At 45.5% G+C, this 27,113-nt stretch overlaps 1 protein-coding gene across 3 annotated transcripts in view; it reads right to left on the reverse strand.

The window, feature by feature from the left end:
• Positions 1-761: 761 nt before the first annotated feature.
• Positions 762-27,113, reverse strand: part of LOC309858231 (uncharacterized protein) — a 28,634-nt gene continuing 2,282 nt past the window's right edge. Inside the window, exons 2-8 of one of the 3 annotated variants that reach the window (XM_082718956.1) lie at positions 20,768-20,877; positions 19,418-19,582; positions 10,397-10,480; positions 9,616-9,720; positions 5,063-5,273; positions 2,761-2,908; positions 762-1,056 (exon numbers count right to left, since the gene is read on the reverse strand). In XM_082718956.1, the coding sequence (XP_082575082.1) occupies positions 1,025-1,056; positions 2,761-2,908; positions 5,063-5,273; positions 9,616-9,704 (480 nt within the window). In that variant the 5' untranslated portion in view covers positions 9,705-9,720; positions 10,397-10,480; positions 19,418-19,582; positions 20,768-20,877 and the 3' untranslated portion in view covers positions 762-1,024. Of the gene's footprint in view, positions 1,057-2,760; positions 2,909-5,062; positions 5,274-9,615; positions 9,721-10,396; positions 10,481-16,995; positions 17,076-19,417; positions 19,583-20,767; positions 20,878-27,113 lie in introns of those variants that run through there. The other 2 variants (XM_082718957.1, XM_082718958.1) reach the window with 2 other exon arrangements.

Here is a 27,113-nt window from a genome sequence, read left to right on the forward strand (position 1 = left end):
GAATGTGTCTGGCATGAGGGAGGCACAAAGAGGTGACCAGCATGACTGAAAGGAGCAAACCATGAGGGATGGAATTAGGAAGGTATACAGAGCTGAATGGTGGTACCCAACAAGATTTGCCCATGTGTTAGTCCCCAGAACCTATGAATGTGACCTTATTTAAAGAAAAGTTCTTTGCAGATAAACTTAAGCATCTTGGGTTGAGGGGATCATTTCAGATTTCCAGGTGAGCTCTAATTCAATGACAAGTGTCTTTAGAAGATACTGAAGGAAGAGAGGTCTACAGGAGAGGAAGCAATGTTAAGGTGAGGGCAGAGATTGGAGTGATTTGGCCATAAGCCCTTGAAGTCCCGGGCAGCCACCAAATGCTAAACAAGGCAAAGAATAAATCTTCCCTAAAGCTTCTAGGGAGAACACGGCCCTGCTGAACCTTAATTTTGAACTTCCGCCTTCTAGAACTGTAAGTAAATAAACTTCTGTCACTGAGTTCTAGCAGGTTTGTGGTTAACTTATTATGGTAGCCACAGGGCATTAATAAAGAAGGCCCCAGAGGTCGGGTGAGAGGGCTTTAGTGGTCTTGCAGACCACTGGTAGGGCTTAGCTTTCATTCCCTAAATAGGAAGCCCGGGGAGGACACTGAACAGAAGTGACACGACCAAAGTCACTTTCTAACAGGATCGCCCTGACTGCTATCATAGAATAAAGTGTGTAATCCCAAGTTCCTGGATTATTTTTATAGGCAAACTGTAACTAGATTTTTAATTTAGAAAAGAACATAAACTTTAAAAAAGAAAAACAATGAGATAAATCCTAAATTAATAAACATTGAATTAAAAAGCAAACATTTGAAAGCTAGCCCACATGACCAACGCTTGACAAAGAGACTCTGAGCTTTACCATCTGGTACCTTGTCGAGGCCATCAAAAGGCCCGTGGTCCTGGAGGTTGGATCAGCTCCATCATCAGGAAGGCAAAGCTGTAAACATCTCCCTTTGGGATATCCGACCACGGCGCCTCTGGGAGCCTCAACAGCTCGGGGACTGTCCAGTAGAGAGCTCTGCAAAGCAACAGTTTTGGTGAGGGAAGCATGCAGTGGGAAAGGGGCAGGCAGAAAGGCAAAAGCCACCTCTCTTTCTCAGGGAAGCACGGAAGAATTGAAAGGAGCCAGTCCCTCAGAAATGTGCTGTAGTGTTGCCCGACTTAAAGAGCAAATCAGAGTCTGTGGGTATGTACCTACAGAGAAATCAGGGTCGTGCACTAACATCTTTTCTGTGCCCAACACCTGCCTGTGTGGTTAGAAGAGCTCTTCCTTTTTCTTCCCCCTTTCTGTCTTGTCTACATTTTAAAAACTAATTTATTAAAGTACAATTCATAGAACATAAAATTAACCATGAAAGCAAACAATTCAGTGGCATGTAGTACCTTTGCAGAATTAAACAACCAACCACCCAAAGAAGTCCCAAAACATGTCCATGGCCTCAAAGTAAAATCTTGTTCCAACAAACAGCTTCTCCCTGTTCCTCCAACCCCTGGCCCCGGGCAACCACCAACCTGCATTCTGTTTTTAAAGATCTCTGTGTTCCAGATATTTTTTATAATCTACATTTACTGTTTGCTGTGAGTTTTATAGGTTTATTTCACTGTAGGTTACAATCAATAAATGTATATGTATGTATGTATATATATATGTGTGTGTGTCTGTGTGTGTGGTGTATACAGGCACGTGCACCCATATATGTGTGTGTATATATATGGAGATGGGGAATAGAGCGGCCACTAGCAGGTGTAGAGAATTTCCCCCTTTGTCTTTTTCTGTAAGGCATCATGCTGTCCTATATGACAGAAACTCCCCACATGCACACAGCCAGGCTGCTGGCAAGGTGCTGCTCCAGGGAGGGGTGTTCAGGGCCCCTGACACGCAGGAGGTGAGACTCAAGGGTGCTCAGTTTATGGTGGAGGAGTAGGCTCAGGTAACCGAGCCTCTGTTTGCGCATGTGCAAAAGGGAATGGGAGGTTTGGGCTCCAGGCAGAAGGTCTCGTCCTGAGATGTGCGCGAGAATCATTAGAGAGCTTTTTAAAAAATCACGCAGGGCGGGGAAGAGGGCCTGGGTGGCTCAGTGGGTTAAAGCCTCTACCTTCGGCTCAGGTCATGATCCCAGAGTCCTGGGATCGAGCCCCACATTGGGCTCCCTGCTCAGCAGGGAGCCTGCTTCCCCCTCTCTCTCTGCCTGCCTCTCTGCCTACTTGTGATCTCTGTCAAATAAATAAATAAAATCTTCAAAAAAAACAAAAAACAAAAAACACGTGGATGCCCAGGCCCAGATTCCATCTTCAGATATTCTGGTTCAGTTGATCTAGGATGGGACCTGGCCACCTACGTGTATTTTTTCAAGCTTCCCAAGAGACACTGGAGCTGATCATGTTTAGGGTGCCTGCGGATGATGCCCTCTGAGGATGCGGGATGATGATGCAGTGGGATACCGAGTCCTGAAGAGAAGGGCAGTGATTTGCTTCCGGCTGCCCAGCTTGGCCAGGATGAGACCCAGCCTCCTACCTCGGACCTCACACCACAGACTCACTGCCCTGGAGGTTATTTTTCTCTCCCACCCTCGGGTGGCTAGAACAGCCACACATGGTCAGCTCCAGAGGCAGGTCCTGGGTGGGTCCCTGAGCCAGTGAGCTTCAGAGAGCAGAGGTTGTGGTCAAGGGCCCTGTGGTCACTGTGCTAGTAGTAGTGGGTGCAAGATCTCCCAGTGGTTACCAATTGCTTTATCGGTCCCTCGAGGGATGTTCTGTAGGTCCCGCCCCAAACCCATGATCTTCACCTGCGTCCAGCTGTCCACCAGGCAGGTGGAAAGCTTCTGGTTGCCCTGGGACCCCAGGGGGCTCCCATGGAAGAACAGCATGCCCTGGAAGGGTGAAAATAAGCAAAGGCTTTAGAGTAGGTAACACTGGCCCCTGCTGGAAGAAATAGATGGACAGAAACAGATGGACAGAAACACAGACTCAGGGGAGGGGGACATGCCCATCTCTAAGTTCATTTGGTCCTAGAGCCACTAACATAGCCCCCTGCCCATGAGCCAACCTGGGTAGGGGTACCCTAAAGTAGGGGAAGACTAGTTCTGGGCCCCTGATGTGAAGCCACAAGGCAAGGCCAACCTAAAACAAATAAGCTAATAATAATAATAAGCTAAATACAATAGAGTCTGACTGAGTGGTCAGTCTCCTTAATTGAAACCCCAGCTCTAACACTTAACAGAGAATAAGTTACTCTGCCCTGTAAGCCTCACTTTTCTCAACAAAATGGAGGTGACAATAATCCCTACCTCCCAAGATGGCCGTGGCGGGTTCATGGCATAATATTCGTGAGACATGTGACATGGTGCGTGACACGAAGCCCATCCCCACCATAAATTGTCATGAAAAACATGAATAAATATGATAAGGGACACCAACAATATGGAAACAACACCATATAATTAAGACAATTCTCTTATTACCTACGTGCTCCAAATTATATTCTATATTCTATATTATATTCTATTCCTACCTACATATAATGATCCTATAATAATAGATTATTACATTCTGTTATATGCACTTAAGGGTCCTGTTTGAGCACTTTGCAAGAGAAAGGCACTAAAATGAAGGATGTTGAAAAATTCGCATTTCATCCACTGTGTTCTTAAGGGTTTATATCTATTGTTATAATGTAATAATAAAGTACCATTACTTATGAAAAGGCCTAGGAAGAACACTAAACTCCGAGGGCATGCATTCACATCTTCTTTTGACCACTCAGTCTCTTCAAGCAAGGCACTCCATCCCACTGGGCCCCTCTTTGACCATCTCTAAGATGGGCCTAGATCCCCATACTTGAAAGATGGCCCAGGGACCAGCAGCACCAGCATCTCCTGGGAGCTTGGCAGAAATGCAGAGTCTTGGGCCCTGCCCAGATATACTTAATCAGACTGTGTATTTTAACCTGATCTAGGAGATTCGTGTGCCCACAGCTTGAGAACACCTGCCCTCCTTTATTGGTCCGCACCTTGGCTGCCCATTAAAGTCCCCTGATGAGCTTAGAAAGAAGAAGCCAATGCTTAGACCTAAACACAAGAGCCTGTATTAGTTACAGATCACATGAGGTACATGCCACCAACTGCTGCTAAGAAGCCCAAATCAAGAGAAGGATCAGAAAGGGGAAAAGAGTGCTAGAGGGAAGACCCAGCTCAGGGTGAGTCGCCAAGGCAGAGCGCGGCCTCATTTGGCAGGGAGAGGAGGGCAGAGCATACAGGTCTTTCCATAGGCAGGGAAGGGCTTGCAGAAAGACCTAGAATGAGGAAGGAAACAATGATGGCAGGAGGACAGAGAAGAGATAAATTCGAAAAGGAGAGCCATCACATTTGAAGCAGGATTAGACGGACGGATACTGGTATTTCTCTGAGATCTCCCAGGGCAGGCTAGCAGCAGTGGAACAAAGGCTAAGGGGACAAGGCAGACTGCATCTCAGAAGTAACCTCAGTAGCGCAGGGACACAGGGGGTCCCCACTGTGGGTGATCCTGGGGTCTTTATTTTCTTACCTTCCTTGATGGTGTCACCATAAGACCTTCCATAAGGTATACTCAATATTTCCAGCTTCTTGGATTTAAAGTACAGACATAAAGCCTCCCCATATCTTGATCCAAATCTCTGAGCCATTTGCCAAACTACCTAGCATGGGAGCTGGCAGAAAGGCAGCAGCCTCAGGATGCTGCAGGTATGGAGCTGTCGTGGAGCCGTTTTACCTGCATCAGCCTGGGAAGCCCAGGCCCCTCCTCACACCCACCTCACCCCAGAGGTTCTGGACAAAAGCAAACCTGACTATGTCACTCTCAAGGGTCTTACTGGATCTTTTTCTGGTTTAAGTTTATAGTGCTAGCCTTATGTGGTATCGACCGAAGTTCGTTATTTGAACCAACTCGTGTAAGTCCCCCAGCGACCCTGTAGATGACACACGTGGTATTATCGCTAACCTCCTCTTACAAATAAGGAACTAAGGAAAGGGAGAAACAAAGAATTTCACCTGTGCCAGGCCACAGGGCTGGCCTGGGGTGGAGCAGGACTGGGATGGCCGCAGTCCCATTCCCACATCCCCGCCCTTGACCAGCTGCACAAATGCCAAATGCCCGGTGGCTGACGGAAGAAAGCTCTGAAGGTCCAAGATGAGAGATGACTCTGAGCATTGCATTGAAGCCACAAGGGTCCGTGAAAATTCACAAGGGTGGTCTGGATCCCTGATAAGCAAATAAATCACAACAAAGCTTTCTTTGCGTACTTGGTACTATGCACTTTGCTTTCTTTATACATAAGATCACATTCTGTCTTTCCGGAAGGTAGGTTAATATTCTCATTCTCTGTTTTCCATTGATTAAACTCACAGTTTTAAATTGCTCCCCGATAGCAAGGGCAGAGCTAGAAGATAAACCCAGGTTGGGTTGCCTTCAAAACAGCCGCTCCTAAATCATTAGATTTTCCTGTTTCCGGTGCCCTCGTGATTGATTGAACGGGAGGAGGAGGGCGGATCAAACACACCCATTCTCCTGACACCTGTACAGGAACAGCCAGGTTTGAACGTCTCCCAAGCCCAGCTGAGGAGGGGGGTGAGGTAGTAGGAGGCAGTGACGGCACTCAGTGTTCCAGCGAGGAGGAATACAAGGAGGCCCTGAATGGACTCTGCCCCCAAGGAGGGTGCCCTGGGCCTCGTGATCACCAGTACAGGGACTCACTCTGCTCCAGCAGGGATCTTGGTCTGAATCACCGTCCTGCTTTAGCAAAAGCCCCAAGTCAATACTGGAAGTGCAGGCTAAGGCCAAAAGCAGGACTGTGGACACACTACTCCTGCTCCCACCCCAAAATGCAATTTTTGTTTTTTGAGATGATACAGTTAAATTACATTTTAGAAACTGCAATCCACTCACACAAACCTGGAGAGGCCTGGCTGAGCCAAGGTCTGGGCTCGAAATCTGGGGAGACCTATATCCAATCCGGAATTCCCTCTCATTTTATGAAGACCTCCCCACGCACCAGGGCTGTCCCTGAAGCTCTCCACTCCTCTGCCCCTGCTAGTGCCAAGCCCACCCCACGCAAGAGACATTTTGTTTGGTCATCACTGATTACCCTTATATCCAGGTTTATTAGCAGAGTTCACTCCATTAGAACATAAAGAAGATGTTGAGGGATGCTTGAAAGCCTAAGAATGTAGTCCCCACCTAGAGATGGCACACATCTCTTCAGGGTTTGCTTTCTTTTCCTGTCTTGGTGGAAATGTATGATTTCATGTATATTGTCACAGACCAAATAGGACACGATATCAGGGTTGTGAGATCCAGTCCTGCTGGGCGCAGAGCCTGCTTTAAGATTCTCTTTCTCCCTCTCTTTCTGTCCCTCCTCACCTCTCTTTAAACAAAAAAAGAAAGAAAGATGGAGTTAATTGTTAGTTATTAAGAGCAGTGTCCAAGAGAAGGACAGGTATAATTTTCAATTTTTCAGGTAAAGAGGTGAAATTAACTTTAATAATGTATTTTGTTTAACCCAATATATTTAGAAAATCTTATTTTGACATAAAAATTATGAGATATTTTACATTCTGGGTTTTTTTGGGGGGGTTTGTTTGTTTGTTTGTTTTTCTGAGTCTTTGGATCTGGTGTGAATTTTACACTCGAGCACACTTCACTTTAAGCTCCCCACATTACCTCTGGCCAATAGTCTCATGCAGCTGGTATTGTTTGGATCGGGCTGGCTTACCTCAGAGGATCGTTGGAGGAATTAGATTTCTTTTTTAAGATTTATTTATTTATTTGAGAGAGAGAGAGAGAACGTGAGTGAGTGGGCTGGGGAGCAGAGGAAGGAGGGAGAGAATCTCGAACAGACTCTTCACATCCAACCGGGAGCCCAAGGTGGGGCTCAATCCCATCACCCTGAGATCATGACCTGAGCTGAAATCAAGTCGGACACTTAACTGGACTGAGCCACCCAGGAGTCCCATGGGAATGAAACTTTTTAAATGTACATGTTTTTATTACTAGTTAGTCCTAGTAATGAAGTTATCTCTGATAATAGTAATACTACCACTCCTACTAACAATGAGCATTTATTTCCTGGCGCCTGTTATAGGAGGGCATGGTGCTAAACATACTTACTTCTCCCAACAACTATATTGGGTGGGCACTGCTGTCATCTTTAGATGATACACAGGGAAACTGAGGCTCAGGGTAGGTAAGATCACCTGGCCAGTAGTGGAGAGCCAGGGTTCAAACCCCAAGACAATTTCTATGATAACTGCCTTCCTCCTCTTAACCCATCATGACTCCTCTTATGAAGAAGTGAAGGTCCATCCCTCACTCAAGAAGAATATTATAATCTCCAAAGCTCCTTCCCAGGCTGGCTCCACTGGGTTGAACTCTTTAGGGACAGGATGATGAGCCTATTCCTCTGTGTCCTCCATGCCAGAATTGGGTCTGAGCCAAATGAGGTGCTCAATCAACATCCATTTGTTTACTTGAAAAGTCTATGGCATCTCAGAATCTCTCTGGTACCTGGTATAGAGAATGTTCTGGTCCAACAGAGAAGAACTGTTTTTATGATTGTTATGGGATGGCCAGAAGCACAATCTGAGCCGCAGAGCATGGCCAGTGCTTGGGTTCATGTCAAAGTCACCAATGGGGAAGACTTGAGAAGCTGTAGTGAACTTTTGTCATTCTTAGTCCCCTTTGAAGGAATGCTGGCAGAGAAATGCCTTAAAGGGCCTAAATGTGCCTTGACCTAACTCACTCTGACTTCCTTACACAATCCCATTATGTACATACTCTATTTCAGAAGACACCAATCCTTCTGAAACAAGGCATCAGGTGATCTTCAGCTCCCCTGGCATGAGGCGGGGGATAGACTCAGTGACCTGAGGTGACTGAAGACCACCAGGGAGACTTCCCTTTCAGAGTGCCATTCTCACCCACCCTAGAATTTCTTCAGAGAAACTTTGGGGTTAATACCTCTTGAAAATCAAATGCCAACAGAAAAAGCTATATCTGTTAGTTATCCCTACCTTACCTGGGGAGATCTTACTAGTTTTCTCTCCAGAGCCGATAAATGATTGATAGATAGATAGATGGATGATATCAGTGGCAGGAGACTGATCTCCAGAGTCTAAAGTGCTTCCCTGGGCCTGGTGGGGGAGGGATGGGAAAGTCAGTGAAGGGAAGGAAGGAGCAGCCCAGGGCGGGAGAAGATGTCGGATCAGATCTTCCTAATTTTTAATGATCCCACCACTTAATTTTACATGTGCATTTCCTGACTTTTTTTCCCTGTAGCTAGATTTTAATCCATTCAGAGATAAAAGAAAGTCCTTGTCTTCCTATGCAAATGCCCAGAGTAAGGCAAACCCTTAAGAGATGCTCAGTGAAGTCTTACTGAAATACTAACCAACAGTGGTGGCCCAGTTCTCGCTAATTACTGAGATCAGGGAGGGAGAAAAGGTTGGAAAATCTGATTAAAGCAGTGAATTTTAGAAGTGGAATCATTTTGGGGCACCTGGATGACTCCGTTGGTTAAGCAACTGCCTTCGGCTCAGGTCAAAATCCCAGGGTGCTGGGATTGAACCCTATGTCAGGCTCCTTACTCAGGAGGGAGCCTGCTTCTTCCCTCTACCTTTGCCTGCTACTCCACCAGCTTGTGCGCTCTCTCTCTCTCTCTCTCTCTTTCTCTGTCAAGTAACTAAATAAAGTTTTTTAAAAAATGAGAAGTGGGATCATTTTGTTTGAGATCTGCAGAAGATCAGAATTTTCAGGAAAGAATACAAAGTATTACAAAGTCTTTTCTAGTAATAAAAATTGTATTTTGTATAATTTTGTAATAAAGTCAATGTAAAAAATTGTAATCAGTTACAAAGATTATGAAGTCTTCGGTTCAGTTTAACTCAAGACACATAACAACTCAAAAACAGTGGCAGTTGTTCTTTAAATAAGTTTAAATGATACTTACATTGACTATGTCATATGCAAAGGAGAGTTTGAATATCCATTCCATATCATTATCTGAGTTTCTCAAAACATCCTCAAAAAACAGTTATTCAAATTATCACCAGCGGCTCCACTGGAAGCCCAGGGAGCTTCGTGTGTTGAATGGATTTGATTCTTATACACTGGAAGACTTTGACCAGAACTACTACCACCCAAGGCAGAGTACTCTACAGCCAGTACTGGAAATTTCCCAGGAGATATAAGTTGATTCAATGTTGAGAAAGTCACCCAGTCTGGAGTCTTTTAAATACTTCCTGTTCCTAACGTATAGCCGATGGTCACATACCATGGGTAGGATAAGCCCAGAAACATAACTGGGAAGTGGCTCTAAGGTCTTGAGAGCTGATGACAGGCTCAGATAATTTCCACCCAGAGCAAAGGAAACCAGACTATTAGCAATTCCACTGCTAATCATTGCCGCTGCAGGCGGCCCAACAAGGTAATTCATATCTTGGGATTAGACCGGAGAGGAACCGTTCTTGGATGAAGGGCAAAACATTGATAAGTTTCTTTATTATCTGCTGTTAATCAAAGCTGATATAAGCTGTACTAGTTTGCTTACCTTAAGACTCCCTTTCTTGCCATACTGGACGACAATGCAGATGTTGGGTGGTTCTGTGAAGATACCATAGAAGGGGACAATGCTTTCATGGCTTAATTCATATACCTGAAAATAACAGTAGTTCCTGATGATTACAGTATGTCTTCTGTTCTAGGAACTCATTCTGCACTTGGCATACTTGCAGCTAATTCTCACACAGAGAAAAGTGAGAAGAGAACTATGACTGCTCCCATTTTACAGATAAAGAAACTGAGGCTCAAACAGTAAAATATTGTGTTGAAGATCATAGAGCTTATTAGTGGCGGACCTGGGAGGTTTATCCAAGCAGTGTGCCTCTAACAAATAAACCAGAGGAATGATCAAAGTCTAACCTAAAACCACATCACAGTAAACAGAACTGGCCCTGCTTTCAAATGTTCTTGGATATAAATGCCAGTGTGTGGAGGCCATGCTGGCTCACAGATCTCGAGCAAGAAACCAGACCCCATGAATCTGACTCCATCCAAGGACTAGGTTCAAGGGAGGTGAAGTAAGGAGATAGAATTAAGGAGAAAGAGCAAGGCTAGAAGGGGTCCCAGATTTCAGGTGCCTGGGCCAGGCTAAAGGATCTGAAGCCTAATGTCTGGGCTGTCAGGGGATAGGGATAGTGGGCCAAGGAAAGGGAAGCAGCTTCCCGTCATTGATCCTTTGGATGGCAGCATTCCCAGATGGGAACCAGGAGTGGGCAGCAGAGAGCCAGAGACCGACACTGCTTTCTCTCTTCCAAGGGGAGGGGCCTCACCAGGCGGATTTCCTGCAGCACAGATGGCTTCCTGACCTGGGCTTTTGCTTGGTCACCAACACAGCAGACAGCCACATGGTTTCCCTGGGACCAGAGACAAAGTGGGATGTTCTTAATCTAGGATGATCCAGAAAAAAAGCTCCACTCAGAAAAGACTAGGAAGGGAAGCAGGAAAACTGGCAAGAAACATCTACGAAAGGGAACACCACCAAGCTCCTCACTTTCCACATCAGCCCTAGGGCACTGCTGTGCTTCACGCGGGCTCTCAGCTAGTTGATCAACCCCTGAGATCTCATTTAACAGACAACACAGTCCTGCGGGGGGGGGGGGGGGGGTGTGGTGTGATTAGCCTGTTTCCAGATGAGATCACTGAGGTTAAGTGACTTGTCCAAGGTCACACATTTGTAGGTAGTACAGCCAGAAGCTGAACATCTGACTTGAAGACTGCTCTCCTTCTGTTATACAGTAATGTCTCATTTTCTTTAAGAGGAATAGTGAGCTGAGGTCTTAAGTGTAAGTCTGGAATCCAAAACCTAGTTCAAGCCCATTTCTACTCTTTACTGCCTACATAAGCTTGGACAAGGGATTTTGCTTCTCCAAGCTTCCATTTCCTCATCTGTACCATGGAGACTAAAAATAAAACTTACTTATACTATTCTTATGGGGGTTCAGTCAGTTAAAATATGTAACACTGCTAACTCGAAGCTGGGCACCTGTGAAGGTTTCAGTCACTTGCCTGTCCTTTTGTCTGTCATCATCTATCGAGTTTGCTTTTAGAGAGTCCATCACTCACCACAAATCATAGGACCACCTGGAAAAATCGATGTAGAAGAGGACAGAGCATCTGGATATGAGAGATGGGTAAGCCTTGGCATGATTTAAATGTCAGCCAAGACCTGCCACTTTTAGTATGGGGTTAATTGCAAAAGACTCAGGAATGTGATGGGGCTTGCATGGAGGCAGGGACCTCTGTGGGATGGAGGAGAGGATCCTTGGAAGAGGTAAAGCTTAAGCTGAACCCCGAAGGGCAAGAAGGTTCCAGATGGAGTGGTGTAGGGACACCAGGCATGGCATTGTCTGAGGGTAAAAGACACATGGCATAAGCACCAAGACCCATTGGATGAGCACAGGGTTTAAGCCAGGAAAAACAATTGTTCTGAAAGTAGCTTGGGACTAGGCAGTAGAGAACCTTGAGCCTGTGTTGAAGAGTTTGGACACTATTATACGGGCAACAGAGGTGGGGAGCCCAATGACGGCACTGGAGGGGGACGAGGGCAAACATTTCAGGAGGCTTCACCAATACAGATATGCTATGCATTGTTGGTTGCCATCTCTAAATGGTTACTTGACCATAATATACAGTTTTGTGGGGCGCCTGGGTGGCTCAGTCGGTTAAGCATCTGCCTTTGGCTCCAGTCATGATCCCAGGGTCCTGGGATTGAGCCCTTCATTGGGCTCCCTGCTCAGCAGGATGTCTGTTTCTCCCTCTCCTTCTGCTACTTCCCATTGTGCATGCATGCTCTCTCTCTCTCTCTCTCTCTCCCGTCTCTATCAAGAAATAAAATCTTCCAAAAAATACAGATTTGTATGAATAAAGGTCCTTAGGGTTTGATGGGTGATGATAACCAAGATGGTTTTTTGTAGTTGGAAAACCCAACTAAACATTTGGAAAGATAAGTGCAGTTGCATAAGGAAAGCTTTGGCTCCAATCTTTGCTAAATCCAGCTTAGGGCAAAGAACAAGTCTCCCCTTGCTTGGAGCTTTTGTTCCCTACTCTCCAGGACTTCCATTTTGGAGAATAAATACACGGGTTTTCTTTCCTATCATATTTTTCACCGAGGGGACTTGAACTTCTAAAGAAGTGAAGACTATGAAACATGAAGGTGCTGGGAAACTAACTTTAAATTTTATATCATTTTAGTTTATTTATATTTATTTAGCCTGGTGTGGCGAACGGCTACCTTATTGGACACTGATGTCCTAGAGCTTGGATTACTGCATCCTTGGTACTTCCAAGCTGAGGAATCGGATGGATAATGGTGTTGCTGTGGTATGTGGACTGGCAGTTGCTGAAGCCTGCAGCAGAACCCCTGCCTGTCTTTCTCAGCCTCTCTCCCACACCCTAGACCGTTATGGCTTTTTTAGAAGTTCAAGGTTGAGAAGCACTAGTCTAGAGCAACAGGACTACCCTGGCTTTTATCTGGAGTGTTCCCCTAAGTCCCAATATCCTGCCTGACAGAAAGGACATGCGGAGAATGGGACAGAGACACATGCTCTGACCTACAGGCAGCCACTGTGCCCTCAGGAGTACCTGGCAAATTCCTACTGGAGCATAAAAGAGCTCATCCCCCTGATGGCTCTTGACAAAAGAACTGGCATCCCCAGAAATCATCACACCAGACGAATGACTGTTGTCGCATCTTGACACAGGTCTGCCTCTCTGGGATGGTTGTAAGACAGGAAGCAATTCCATTGTTCTCAGCACCATGACCAAGTCCTGAAGAGATGGTGCATTTTAGAGGTGAGGAAAATGAGTGCCAAGGTCACACCGTTAATAACTAGGAGAGTCAGGGCTTGGATCCTGATCCTCTGACCCAAAGTGTGAGTGCTTCTCTGTGACATGTCCCTCTTGTGTCCACACTACCTCCAGACAGTGCCGTGACTCAGGCACTGAGCTCAAGCCAGTGCTGCCCAAATACTGGCTCTGGCATTTGTCAGGATGTGTCACTTGTGTCACCTGAGGCCAGAGTCCTCTTTCTATGAGCATCTAAGCACGTGACCCCTCTATTTCATACTCCCAGTGCCTCCCCAACACCTAGAGAATCTGTTTAACACAGAGGAACCCTGTTTTTCAGGGATACTCTTACCTGGAACCCTAATGCAGACACCAGGTGGGACAGAGCAGAGCTGTTTTGGTTGAAGAGGAAAGGAGGAGGCTCAGGACTCTTCTCCATCACACCTTCACCCTCCCTCTGTCGTTCACCCCCTGACCAGACCAGCGAGCCCCAGGATCCCCAGGGACATTTTGAAAATGACTTGCTAATGAATCCCGATCTGGTCTTCCCATGTTGGAGCCTCCTTGACTTTGGTACCTCCAAGTCAGCTTTTTTTGGAAAGTCCTAACTCACTTATTGAATGACTAGTGTATGTAAGGATACCAATAAGAAGAAATGACTACTACAAAGGACAGTTTTGAAAATAAAACCAATATAACAGGAATGACATATACATAACACAGCAAAGTCTGATTTTGACCCATAATGTACTCCTCATCTTTACAGCCAACCTAAATGTCTGTTAGAACAAACCTGTATACTTTGTCTACTTTCAGTGCCGTTTGTTTCTTAACAAGCAACAAGGTTCGAGAACCTTTTCTTTTGCTTTAAACCATTTAAGAGTCATCCATCTGTTCCAGTACATAGATTCTTGTATTCTCTTACTACCTTGAGTAGCATGTGCCCCTGGGCAAGTACTATCTGAAATTCTAAACTCACTGATCTTTTAAAATAAAATTCATTGCACTTGCAGGTTTTTAATAAATTGAGATGAAGGTAAAATTGACCCCCTTTCTTCTCCCTCCTCCCAGGAACAAGGCGCTCTTCTTAAACTACAGAAACCCAAGTCTATCTTTCTACTCTAAAGATCATTTCTCACTAACATTTTCCACAGGGCAATACGTGCTCCAGAGTGATTAGTATACCCTTGCAAAGATTGCACTGGTGACTATGAATACCAAAGAGAAAAAGAAAAAAGGAAAGAAAGAAAAGACACTTTAGAATTCCAAGAGAAAATATGCTAAGTCATAAGAGATGGTCATAGTGGTATTTTTTGAAATTATGTAAATGTTATATACTTATCAAATAATGTTATGCTTATTAAACGTGTGCCAAACCTCTCAGCCTCGAGTACCCCACACCTGGGCAACCCTGTGTTACTTCTCTCCTGCTCACCACTAGCAAACCACTCTTCCCAAATATCACCTCCTTTCTGAAGCCTTCATGATGCTGAGAACTTTATTCCCATTTGTGGGGCTTTCATCTCTCCATGTAGACAAATGCCTCTTGGACCACTTGCCTCCCTCAGAAGACATCATTTGGGACATGTTGCTACACCCCCACTCTTTGGCCTTCAGTCCCTGTCTCATGTGTGTGTGTTGAGTAAATGAATCCTAACTGTCTTCATCATCAGTAGATCAAAGGAGTTAATGTGGTTTTGAAAATATCTATATGCTGCCCAGGAGACAGCTTTAGTGTTTGAACAGGATGTTTGGGTTCTTATGCCCACAGGGTAAGAGGACTGAAGGGAACCTTCAAGGCCAACTGATCATTCTTAAGTATTGAGAAACTGAAGCCCAGAAATGATATCCCCCCAAAGATATTCATCAAGGAAGAAGTCCGGGACCCAGAAGCAAAATGAGGGGCTCAAGACTCTGTTAAGCACCCACTTTATAAAAAAAGTTGCCCTCAGCTTTCAGAAACTCCTAGATGAGGTCCCTTCCACAGATCACCAGCAGTGAGCAGGAAATAGATATCTGGGTCAGGTGTGGCCTCACCTTGTTCTGGGCCAGAACGGTGACGTCATTATAATTGATCTGCCACCAAATGTCTTTATTTTGCTTTTGCAATTTTCCACTCTGCATCCTTAAAATCAGACCTTTGATCACCATTCTCAAGACACTAATCAGGAGGGTCACAGCAGTCCCACGTGGGGGACGGAGACCTGTCATTACTACAGTCTGCTGGAGAACCACACTGAGCACATCCGGGGTCCTGGCTGGTCCTGCCAAGCAGATGCCTTAAAGGCAGGGGCCCCCACTAGGATAAACTGGGTCCACTGAGACTTGTCTCTTCCAAGGATTCTTTTCTGACCTCCCCTCCGATTCCCGTGGCAACTACACTCCCCTCCCACCATTGTATAGAAACTTCCATTGTAGACAATGGTGATGACTACCACTTCTACTGAACCTTTACTGTGTGTTCTCCTTAGAGTCGTTCTTAGCTACGATCTGTCTTAACTTTAGGGCTGGTCTCCGAACCACAGGACCACACTCCCTTGTTCAGACTCTCTCTAACACCTTAGAAACAAAGTCCCTGAGACTCACATCCCTCTAGAGCCAGGTTTCTCTAGAGCCATGGTTCTCTACAGGGGAGGCAGGTGATGTTGGAGATGTAGGGGGTTTGCTGCAAATAGAGGGTGCTTCTGGCGTGTATGGGGTGGGGGCCCCGGCCGCTGCTAAGCATTGTACAGTGCACAGGACGCGTTCCCACACAAAAAGCAGCCTGCCCAAAATGTCAATAATGCCACTGCCATTGAGACACCCTCCTATGGAGAGCCCCCTTCTCTGAGAACCTGTGCTGACCTGTAGAAGCAGGTGTGGGTTCACAGGCTCATTATAAAATCCCTGTGTTCAGGGAGGGAGTCACGGGACCAACAAAGCATGGAGAAATTCCTCATGGGTCTTAAAAAAAAAATTTAAAAGGCAGGGCCCACTTGATTTATTCTGTCTCTACCTTAGGCATAGGAGCAACAACTTATACATGCATCTCTTTAAAATAAATTTGCAACAGGCTGACCTTGGTCTCTTAATAGAAACATTGGGTCCCCTGTCCAATTTCTGCACCTCACCTAGACTCTTCAAATTCACCTGCAGATAATCTAATTCATCGAAGGACAATATCTTTCTGTTGGGTAAAAGAGCTGACTTAAGCTTTTGATTTAAATCTGGTCACTTTTGATTTAAAAAAAATGTCCCAACCCTTTGGTGCTGCTGGCATTTTCTCCCAGGTCTAATAGAGACAAATCTTGTTACAGAGCACGTTGCCATTGCACAGACCAAAACATCTCCCCCCACGTGGAGAATGACCATTCCTACCACGCTGAGGATCTATTTTGCCACGGTTATTGTATTTCCTGGGCCAAATTACTTTGGCACATTAAAATTCCATGAGAGTAGGGAGGGAAAGTGTCAAATCAAATCTGGATTAGGGGTGGTGATGGTGGGGACGAGTAGAAATTCAATTCAGTTTTAAGTTTCCTTTCAGTTTTCTCATTGGTTAAGAGCTGAGAGAAAAAAATGGATTTTTCTAGGGATTCCTGGGCTCAGGAACCCAGGACAGCAGGCAGGTATTGGTATCCACAAAGCTCTCGGTTTGGGAACCAGGGTGCCTGGGAGTAAGTTTGGCTGGCTGGGGACTCAACACTGCAGGGGGGACTGTGTCCCATCACCCTTAGGCCAGGGCCTCTCCCTGAGGTCATAGGCCAGTGGGACCTGCCTGGCTGCATGAGAGGAGGCCCAGGTCTCACTGGAGGTGCACTTGGTGCTGGGGGCAGGTGGGGTGGGGAGGATAAGGTTGCTATGTTCTCAACTGGAACTGGAAGTGGCTGAGCGACACCTAGTGTCAAGGTCAAGATTATTTTAAAGGCCCAAAGTTGATCTTCATGAGTTCAGAGAGCTCCAGACAACCTTGTAGTGGGTGGGTTCCAGAAGCTGGATCCCAACCCGGGCTAACAGCAGGACCCCCAGACCACTCTCCCCTTCCAGGTCCCTTCCTGTAGCACCATGTAAATGCAGAGAACTGTCTTTCCCAGTACCCGCTTACCTTCTGGTAGAAAGTAATGACCTTCTGGTAGAAGGACCCACAATGGGCCACCTTGGTCGTAATGGAACCCTTGTCATCAGTGACCTGACGTCATGTTCCAAGTCAGCTCAGTCCCACGCTGGGAGTAGCTCCAGGTCTGGCAATGGTGTCTCTGTAAAAAGTTTTCTGTGGGAGGGGTGGGTGGCTCAGTCGGTTAATTATCTGCCTTTGGCTCAGGTCATGATCTCAAGAGTCCTGGGATCGAGTCCCACATTGGGCTCCTTGCTCAGTGGGGAGCCTGCTTCTCCCTCTGCCTTCTGCTCCCCCTGCCTGTGCTCTCTCTCTGTGTCAAGTAAATAAATAAAACCTTAAAAGAAAGAATTCTCTATGGGAACCCCTGTGTCCCATCATCCCCTACAGGCAGGAATCACCACGGGCTAATGGTTTCTCTCCTATCTTCCCCCTGTGCCCGACCATCTGCTGGCCTTGACCTGTCCTAGTGCCACATCTCTGATCCCTCCATTCTGGGGCCTGATTCTGGCCTCCTGCCAAGAAAGGGAACTGGCGAAAGGGAACTGGCGTGGTCCGAGCTCAATGTTATCTCTTCCGCTACTTCCGTGCACTGGGTTACTAGATACTCAAAACCACAGCTCAGAGGCAGATGTTCTCAGGAGTCTCATTTTTCAGGTAAAGAAACAGATGTACATGGAGGTTAAACAATTCCCCCTCAAGGCCCACAGTTAGTAAATAACAGAACTGGGATGGGAGCCCAGGTCTCTAACTCCAAAGGTCACTGACACTTCACCTAGCAACTTCGGTCCTTCCTTGCGATGCTGGGGTGCAGATTTTACAAGACAGCATCAGACTATTATTTATTGTGGACTTTGGAAGATGAGAAAGTGCATGAATGTGTTGCATATGCATGTAGGTGTGTGTGTGTTAGGGCTGTTGAGGGGAAATAGAGGGAGACTATCAGAGCCAAACACAAATATCCTCCAAGAAGGGGGCAGGGGGCCCATGCAGGAAAGCCCCACACCCGACCTACTCCTCCGTGGAGATGGAGCTGAAGGAGGGCGGCCCCTCACCCTTCGGTAGACTTGTTTCCAGAAGCCTTCATCTCCGGGGCTTTCTCCATAGAAGTCCGGGGCTATGAGAAACACTGACTCGTAGACCGCGGGGGAAGTGTGTCACCTTCTTATTTGCCAACACTTCCTTCCAAAAGCTGTCTTAAAACACAATGAAATCAATGTCGCCATTTGTAGGAAACACCCCCATTCCATGGAACTGCCTAAAAATGATGTTAAATTTGAAACTCTTCATCATAATCCTCGGAAAAACAATGGCTCTGGAAGACCTGCCCCCACCCCAGGTCCATATTTTCGAGCCAGCCCAGAAGCAGTGGGAGGGAAGCCCAAAAAGAATAATAAATAAAGGCTTACCTGGGGTGTCAAGCAGCTATGATGCAGAAAGTTTACATTCTAGCAATGGGTGACAAAAACTTGAAAAATTGAGGGCTGTTGATTCTCAATTTTCTGCTTCCGTGGTTTGCTAGGATCGTTATTATCTGTATTATTACTATTATGAAATTAATGTCCACTCGCTCTATGTATGCATACGTGAGGTACAGCCGGCCTTCCCCGATTTCCCTACGGCCCCCTTCTGTCTGTTCCGAGATGTATCCAACCATTCTAGACCTGTACAAAGGAGTGTGGGCATGCATGCATGTACATTTTACATAAATAGCATCGCACTAAAATGCTGTTCTGCCCTGGATATTTTTTCCCCACCTACGCCTATATTGGGGATATTTTATAGAATATAAATAGAATTTATATTTATTTATATATAGAATTTATATTTATATTTATATTTTATATATTTATATATTTAAAAATTATATTTTTTATATTTATATTTTATATTTATATTTAAAAATTATATTTATATTTTATATATTTATATATTTAAAAATATAAATATAAATATATAAATATGAATATTTATATATTTAAATTTATATTTATTTATATATAGAATTTTCTTTTTTTAAAGCTGGGTGAGTTCAATTGCATGGACGTTGTGTGGTATATTTTTATTTCTATAAGCTTCTGCCACTGCAATTCAGTGGGACTGTGATCAGGGAGGCTTGGGGAGAAAGCAACAAGGGGGCTGAAGGCTTCCTTGCCAGTACTAGGACCCGTCCCAGCCTCTCTTCACGTGGCCGCAGGCAGAAGTGATACAAGTGAAGAGAAAGGAGTGGCCAGCAGTAACACGGGGAGGCAGGGGGATGTTCTGGGAAGTCTGCCATTTGCTTAGAATTCCACTTGCTGTCCAGAGAAATACTTCTTGATAAAAAGATAAAAGAATTCCAGACCATTGTTATATATTTTTCTTTACTCCCTCTTGCTCTGTTTCGGCTCATGATTATAGAAAACAAGCTTACTTCATGGCGCACCTGGGTGGCTCAGTTCGCGTGAAGCATCAGACTCTTGGTTTCACCATCTCATGGGTGGTGGGATGAAGCCACGCTCAGTGGGGAATCTGCTTAAAGAGTCTCTCCTGCTGCTCCTCTCCTCACTCGTGCTCAATCTCTCCCAAATAAATAAATCTTAAAAAAAATAAATAAAGTAAAACAAACCAAGTTTACTTTAAGAAGGGTAAAACTCCTGTAAAAAAAAAAAAAAATACAGCGTGTCCATAGCTAAAAGTACTCCGTGTTTTTTAGAAGCCTGCGAGTGGGATGACGCTGGGGCCAGCCTGCTCGGGTTTGAATACCAGCTCTCCCTGCTCCTAGTCGTGTGGCCTTGGGCAAGTCATTTCAGCTCTCAGGGACTCAGTTTCCTCATCTTTAAAATGAGGACAGTAAGAAGTGTCTCCCCATGGGGTGGTGTGAGCTGAAATGGGTTTCATATATCAGGCGCTCACGGTGGGGTCTGGTACCCAGTCGACACTCCATAAGGCAGAGTTCCTGGGGCAAAGGGCGCAGTCCCAGGGTCCAAAAGACCCAGTCTGGAGCAGCAGCTATGCCCCCTGGGAGCTCCGAGCTCTTGCGTGAGATATTTCAGTTATCTGAGCCCCGGGTTCTTTGTCTGGAACCGTAATAACATCTACCTTCCAAGCCTGTCAGAAATGAGAGCCACAATGGTGCAAATCAGGGCTGGCATATCTGCCTCACGGGGCTCTTGGGGTACTGAGCGCAACAGGACATGGAGTACATGCACATAGAGGAACTTAGAGGAAGGACATGGTACACTTAGCCATCCCGATCATCACCACATAAACCAAACCACCTAAGACCAGTATGGGACCAGTATGCTGGTCTCTCCAGGCCTTTGCTGGGGCTCCAACAGAGACCTCTCACCCACGGTGCAGAAGAACTCTGGGTAAGTTCTTTCTGCTCCATTTCAATGTCCCAATCATAAAACGAGGACATGGGTTACCTGGCTCAAAGAGTAGTAATGAGTACTCAGTGAGCTAATACACCTGACACATAGCAAGGGTTCCTTACTCATTCTTTCTTTTTTTTTTTTTTTTTAAGATTTTATTTATTTATTTGAGAGAGAGGGAGAGAGAGAACAACAGGGAAGGTGAGCGGGGGAGGGGCAGAGGGAGAGAGAGAGTCTCAGGCAGACTTCCCACTGAGCACAGAGCCCTGTGTGGGGCTCGATCCCATGACCCCAAGTCATGACCTGAGCCAAAACTAAGAGTCATACTCTCCACTGACCGAGCCACTCAGGTACCCCGACTTGTTACTTCTTACTGTAGGGGTCCCAGCGAGCTTACCAGCACCCACCTCCGACCACCGCAAAATAATGGAGACAGATTCTCCTGCCCTGGGTCCCAGGTCCTTCGCAGCCAGCAGAAAAAGTTTTGCATCCTCTGAGCTTCAGGTTAGGATGATAACTGAGAAGAGAAAACAAAATCAGTCCATCACACATGCTCGTGCACACACACATACACACACACACGCGCGCGTGCGCTTTTTAAAGTGTGGCCTAAAGCCGCTCTCAGTGAGCAAATGAGATGTGTACTTTCTCTTTCCTTGAGCATGCTTGAGGAAATTGGGATGCTTAACCTATCCCCAGCGTGGACACTTCCTGAGACACGTCCGCAGCCCACAGACAGGCAGCTTTTTTTTTCTTTTTTAAGATTTTATTTATTTATTTGACAGACAGAGATCACAAGCAGTCAGAGAGGCAGGCAGAGAGAGAGAAGGAAGCAGGCTTCCCACTGAGCAGAGATCCTGACGCAGGGCTCGATCCCAAGGACCCTGGGATCATGACCTGAGCTGAAGGCAGAGGCTTTAACCCACTGGGCCACCCAGGTGCCCCCAGACAGGCAGCTTTGGCCCTGCACCCCCAAATCCTCGCCATGGGTCTCTCTCACAGTGTGAGCCAGCAAAATTGGTTTCCCGCTTTTGTGCTCAGTTTCTTCATTTAACTCACTCAGAGCAACAGGTCTGGCTTGTGGCTCATCAGCCACTGGGCGGTTAGGAGGGGTTCACCGATGACTCAGAATCAGGAGCGTTCAGACCTTCTGAGTCTGGGTGGGAGGTGGGGAGGAGGAAGAGGCCATCATGCTTTTCTCCCCTCAAAACACATCAGCATGCATTTTGAGGACACCCAAATGAAGCAGTGACTTGTTTTCTAAATGCGATAAATGAGAGCCTGCTTATTTGGGTCCCAATTGTGTGTCAGGCATGGCACTAAGCACAGGATACAGCGCCTGGCCAGAGAGAAGACCCGTGCCCTCGGGAAGCCGACAGTCACACAACATACACGCAAACACATTAAAGAGAGCATGGAAGATTCTAGTTAGTGAGGGAGAAGGATACTCTGATACTAATGTGTGTTCGGGGGTGGGGAGGCGCTTCTCCCCATCAGGCAGTCAGAAAAGGCCCCTCGGACAAGGTGGGCTCTGGGCTGAGTCTGGAAGCCTAAGAGGGAGCTCACCACAGGAAGAGTGCTGGGGGCGGGGCTTGTGGAATAGCAGGTAGCACTCCAGGCCAAGGGATCAGCAAGTCCCCAAGTCCCAAGGCCATGAAGACTGTAAAGGGCTTAATTTATTTGAAGTACAGAAAGGAGTTACTAATCATGTTACTGATGCATGCTAGAAAGGAGAGCCTCTTAAGTATCCCAGTAAGAGTGATTGCTCTCTTACGCCGACCCGTTATGTTGTTTGGCGCTCTACAGGCATGACTTCAGTTAATCCTCACCATTCTATGAGGTGGATGTCATATGTTATGTCAATGTTATGACTGTCTCCATTCCACAGGGAAGGTACCTGAGGCAGAGACAGGTTAATGCACTTGCTCAAGAGCACACCACTAGAAAGTGTCAGAGGCTGCTTTCAAACCCAAGGCTGTCTATCTCCAGAGCCCATTCTCTAAACAATAACCCAAACGAAGGAGCCAGCCCACCTGGAAGATGCTTCCAGAACCTTCTCTGTGCCTCATAACACTATAACATCCGCGATTTCACTTTAGATTTGAAAAAAAAATGACTTTGTTGTTGGTGATGCTTTTATATATCATTAATTTTACACCCTGTTTCTTTCTGCTTCTTACATCCATAGAAAGATGAAGAGTTCTTTGTTGTTGTTTTTCTCAAATAATCTGCTTTGCTCATTTGTCTCTCTAAACATAAGCAACAGAAGACTCTTTCCTACTTACTTCTGGTAGCCAGGGACAGCCTCTAAGAGTCTCTTGAAGGAAGGCTCAGTCATTTTTGGTATATTTCACACTGACAGTGACAATGAGCTGGGATTTGAGTCCATTCTCTACAACCTTCCACAGTTCATCCACTCCATCCCAGGAGGAAGTCCCAGAGTGACCTCCAACATTCAAATATGTTTCCATCCCAGATACCAGAGCCTTCTCTAGAACACATCACCAATGTTGTGCCTGGGTGGCACAAGTGTCACACAGGTGTCATATAAGAAGTTGTCCTCCAGTTTTGCAGTTTAACAAGGTCAAACACAGGGATATTCCACTCTGAGCCCAGCAGGCCAATAACCTTGAAAGGAACCAAAAGGATGTCTTTCCATAATTCAGTTTATGCTACACTCAAACCCCATGATAAGGTATCTGTATAATCTTTGGCTTCCGTAAGTGTATGGGTCATACTGGACCCTCTCTTTTGGGATATTGATGACAATGTCTTGGATCCATCTTGAGGATGCAATACCTCAAAGGACAAGAATAACCACAAGAAGCATTTATTGACTGATTCATTCCTTATTCACTTCTCAATACTTTTCTTCAGGAGCCCATTATTTACAACCAACTTTGGAAACCTTGCTCTTAAAGGGGCTTATGATCAATTATTAGAGGAACTAAGACATAAACAAATAGTTTCAGAGTTGAATATACCTTTCAATATTCATAGGCTAGAGACTTATAGGGGTTAAGAAGTTCCTTCTGATTGGGGAATTAGGGGTATGAAGGGTGAGGGTGGAGAAGTGAACAAAGATTCCAGGGCATTTGAACTTGACTTTGAAGAATGGGCAAGCTCTGGACAGCTGGAAATGTATCAAAAGAAAAATTTCAGAAGAGACCAAGATCCAAGTTCAAACGTGAACTTCATCTGACACCCGCCACTCATGACGGTTCTGCAGTATTTTTGAGAGTAAGGGCTAAGATGCTCCTTCCTAGTCTGCCTTTGCATCCACACCTCTGTGAGTGCAAGATACCAAAGACTTCCACAAAGCTAATCCCATTTACTAAACAGAAACAAGTCATTTGTTTGTCTTCTCTGCTTGTCCCAGCTTATTGCAATCTGTCATACTTCACTCTTTCCCACTGACCGTTAATGTCACTGAATAGTTTATTACACACACGAAAGGGAAACCTACACAAACAAATGATGTTTTTCTGCTTGAAACAGAACATTCATTTTTCTACTTAATTTTCCTGAGCCCTGTGGCTGACAACATTGGAGGGAATGGTACGAGTCTATACACAACAGCACCATGTCCGAATAATTGACAATAATTGTTAGCGAACCTCTGCCTAACGAGTATTGATTTGACAAACTTTCTTTCAAGAGAATGTTAACCATTCTAATTACATGGTCTAATTACATATCAAAGAAATGGTACCCAAATCCTACAGAGTTATTATCTATAATAATGTCATCCCTGCCAAGAGATTCTTCAAGTGTATCCCATCACCTTTAAAACCATCCCTTCTAAAGACAAACAGCCAAAGTTTTTAGAAGGCTATCCTCTACTTCTGTTGCTACTGGACGTGCTGGTCCAAACAGGGCAGAAATCTGTTGTCTCTGGACCTGATTAGTGAGAATAGCAACAGACTCCTTAATGCTGGTGTAAGTGAGTTTCCAACTGAAGTTTCTGAGATCCACTGTCACTAGGTTGATCTTGTCCATGGCAGATTAAAGGGTTGCACCCAGCCTTTGCACACTGAATGAACAGGAGATGTTCCAGGGGGCCTGGAAGCCCACAGTGAGGTTGGCAACGTCAAGCCACGTCACCAGCATACTGGTGAAGAGTGTCAGAGTAGTAGTGTTGGGTAGACAGCATGACCTTCAATCCCCAAACAGAGCCCAGACCTGAGTGAAGCTTCAGCTCCTAACCTGGGAGCCATGGATGGCATCTAACACCTGTATCACTGCCAAACTCAGGTGTTCAGTCTCCTGACCACTCATGGCTGGAGCTTAAATGGTAGTGCAGAGTTCCCTGAGAACCACAGCTTGCTTTCTGTTCAATGCCATTGGTTAATCAAAACCTTCCCTTTTCAGAGTCTGTCCTAACACATCTAGAAGCTGCAATCTTGAAGAAAGAGGCTGGGGCAGGGAGTCAGCAAAATCCTGGAAATGGATCCAAGTGACACCACTGACAAACTTCATGGTCCTGGGAAGGTCACAGCCCCACCCCCCCATCCTCCTAACACCCAAATCTCTCCTCATTAGTAAGGGAAAAATCAAGAGAACCACTCAAATGTAAGCAGATGGCCTGGGCTGGAATTCTAACTCCACCACAAATTGTGTGACCTCTGACATATTACTTCCCCTCTCTATGCCTTCATTTCCTGATCCCTAAAATGGGGGTAAAACTGTGAGGATTGAAAGCAACCCAGTGCCTGACATAGTGGCTGGGCAAAGAACTATTTCATACACATTAGATGACCGTGGGGGTAACGATGATGATAGTGATGACTGATGATGTTGATATCATCACAAGGATGATGATTATCACCTGCTGAATCCATCTTACAGGAAATACTCCTAGACTGAGCAAGCTGAAGGCTGGGAGGGGGCTTACCCACAGCCACTACCCATCCATACCCCTCACCTAGTCCTGGGGACCCCAGGGAGACATTACTGACTTCCCATGAAGTAATATAGGATAGCAGGCCCCTTAGAAAGCCATCGCTATCCCCAGGTGAGATGGCCCAGCCACCAGCTGGGCAATTGCTCATCAGTAGAAAAGATTCAGTTTCCTCCTACCATGGGCTTTCTTCCATATTCCACTGGCAGGGAAGGAGCTGGCATCTCCTAGTCACCTCAGGATTAGTAGACTTGCTATGGCTCTCAGGGCTTGATCTAAGGACCACCTACATCAGTGTCTGATGACCAGATGGATAGGTTCAAGGGCCCCACTGCAGACCCTCTGAACCAGCTGTCTTGAGTTGACCCTGGAAATCTGCATTTAACAGGCCCTCATGTATCCCTATGTACACTAAGGCTTAAAAAACTTTGAGACAGTTTGAAGTGAGGGGGGGAAGGGTAGCCAATGACTATCCATCCTCTGGTTATGTTCCTTCAGTAGCAAGCTTCCCTCCCTGCCATGGGATTACTGAGTCTTAGGTCTTGCCAACCTCATAGGGCTGTTTCCAAACCTGTGGACTAGAGGGGTTAGCTTTTCTCCAAACCAAACTCCTCAAAACTGGTTCTTCACCCAGCTACAGATTCTCTTTCTCCTCTACTAGAACAGCTCAGAGTCAAACTGGCAAATCATCTGAGTCTAGACTCCCATGCTCTAACCATAGTTAGGGTTCCATGGACCTTTTTGACTCAGATGGTTACCAGATATATGTGGCCCTGAATAAGTCAGTTACATCTATGCCCTAATTTCCTCAATTTCAAAATGACATGACAACAGCCCTCTCAGAAGGATGTTGTAAAGATATTGTGAGATTATGTAATTCCTTAGCAAGCTGCTTCCCATTTAGCAGGAACTCAATATAGGAGCATCCTTGATGGGGAGGTCATTGAACCGGTCATAATGTCAAAGCAAGGATTCTAGAAACAATGTCTTATTACATGCTCTGCATCCCCTCTCCCCCTCCCACACAAACTTCTTAAAACTTTCACCCCTACTCTAGATAATTTTAGATGCTTTACATTTACAGATAGTCTTTCTCTGAGAAACTCTGAGGCCAAGGTGAGTGTGTGGGTCCCTCCTTGTATCCTCAGATCCAGCACACTGTTGGGCCTTTAAAGTAATTTTTAAAGTAATTTTTGTATTCTTATATTTTTAATATATTTATATTTTGAGTAATTTTTGTATTCTTATATTTTTTAAAAGATTTTATTTACTTATTTGAGAGACAGAGAGAGCACAAGCAGAGGAAGGGGCAGAGGGAGAAGGAGAGGTAGAAACAGACTCCCCACTGAGCAGGGACCCCCCCCCCACCCCCAACGAGATTTGCAATCCCAGGACCATGAGACCATGACCTAAGCCAAGAGCAGCCACTTAACCAAGTGAGCCACCCAGGTGCCCCAGTACTCTTTGTAATGTGCTTACACGTTGATATGGTCAAAATCAGAAGAAGATAACAGTGAGATTTGGTGTTGGTGAGAGTTTGTTTAATCAACAGACATACACTGCTGATAGGAATGTTAATTGATAGCAGTTTTTCCATAGGCATCCAAGTCTTAGAATATACTCATTTTTGACTGAGAAATTCCAATTTGGGATATTTGACCTGAATAAAGATCATATGATAAAATTTAACTACAGTCAAAAATCAGACACAAACTGTATACCTGAAATGAACATAACCCTCTATGGTAACTATGCTGGAATTAGAATTAAAATCTTAATTAAAAAAATTAAACACAAACTTTCTGTCCAACAGAAGGGGCCCGGATAAATAACCTGGCATGAATCCATATGAT

This window comes from Mustela nivalis (assembly GCF_964662115.1).
Source record: "Mustela nivalis genome assembly, chromosome: 2".
NCBI classification, from domain to species: domain Eukaryota; kingdom Metazoa; phylum Chordata; class Mammalia; order Carnivora; family Mustelidae; genus Mustela; species Mustela nivalis.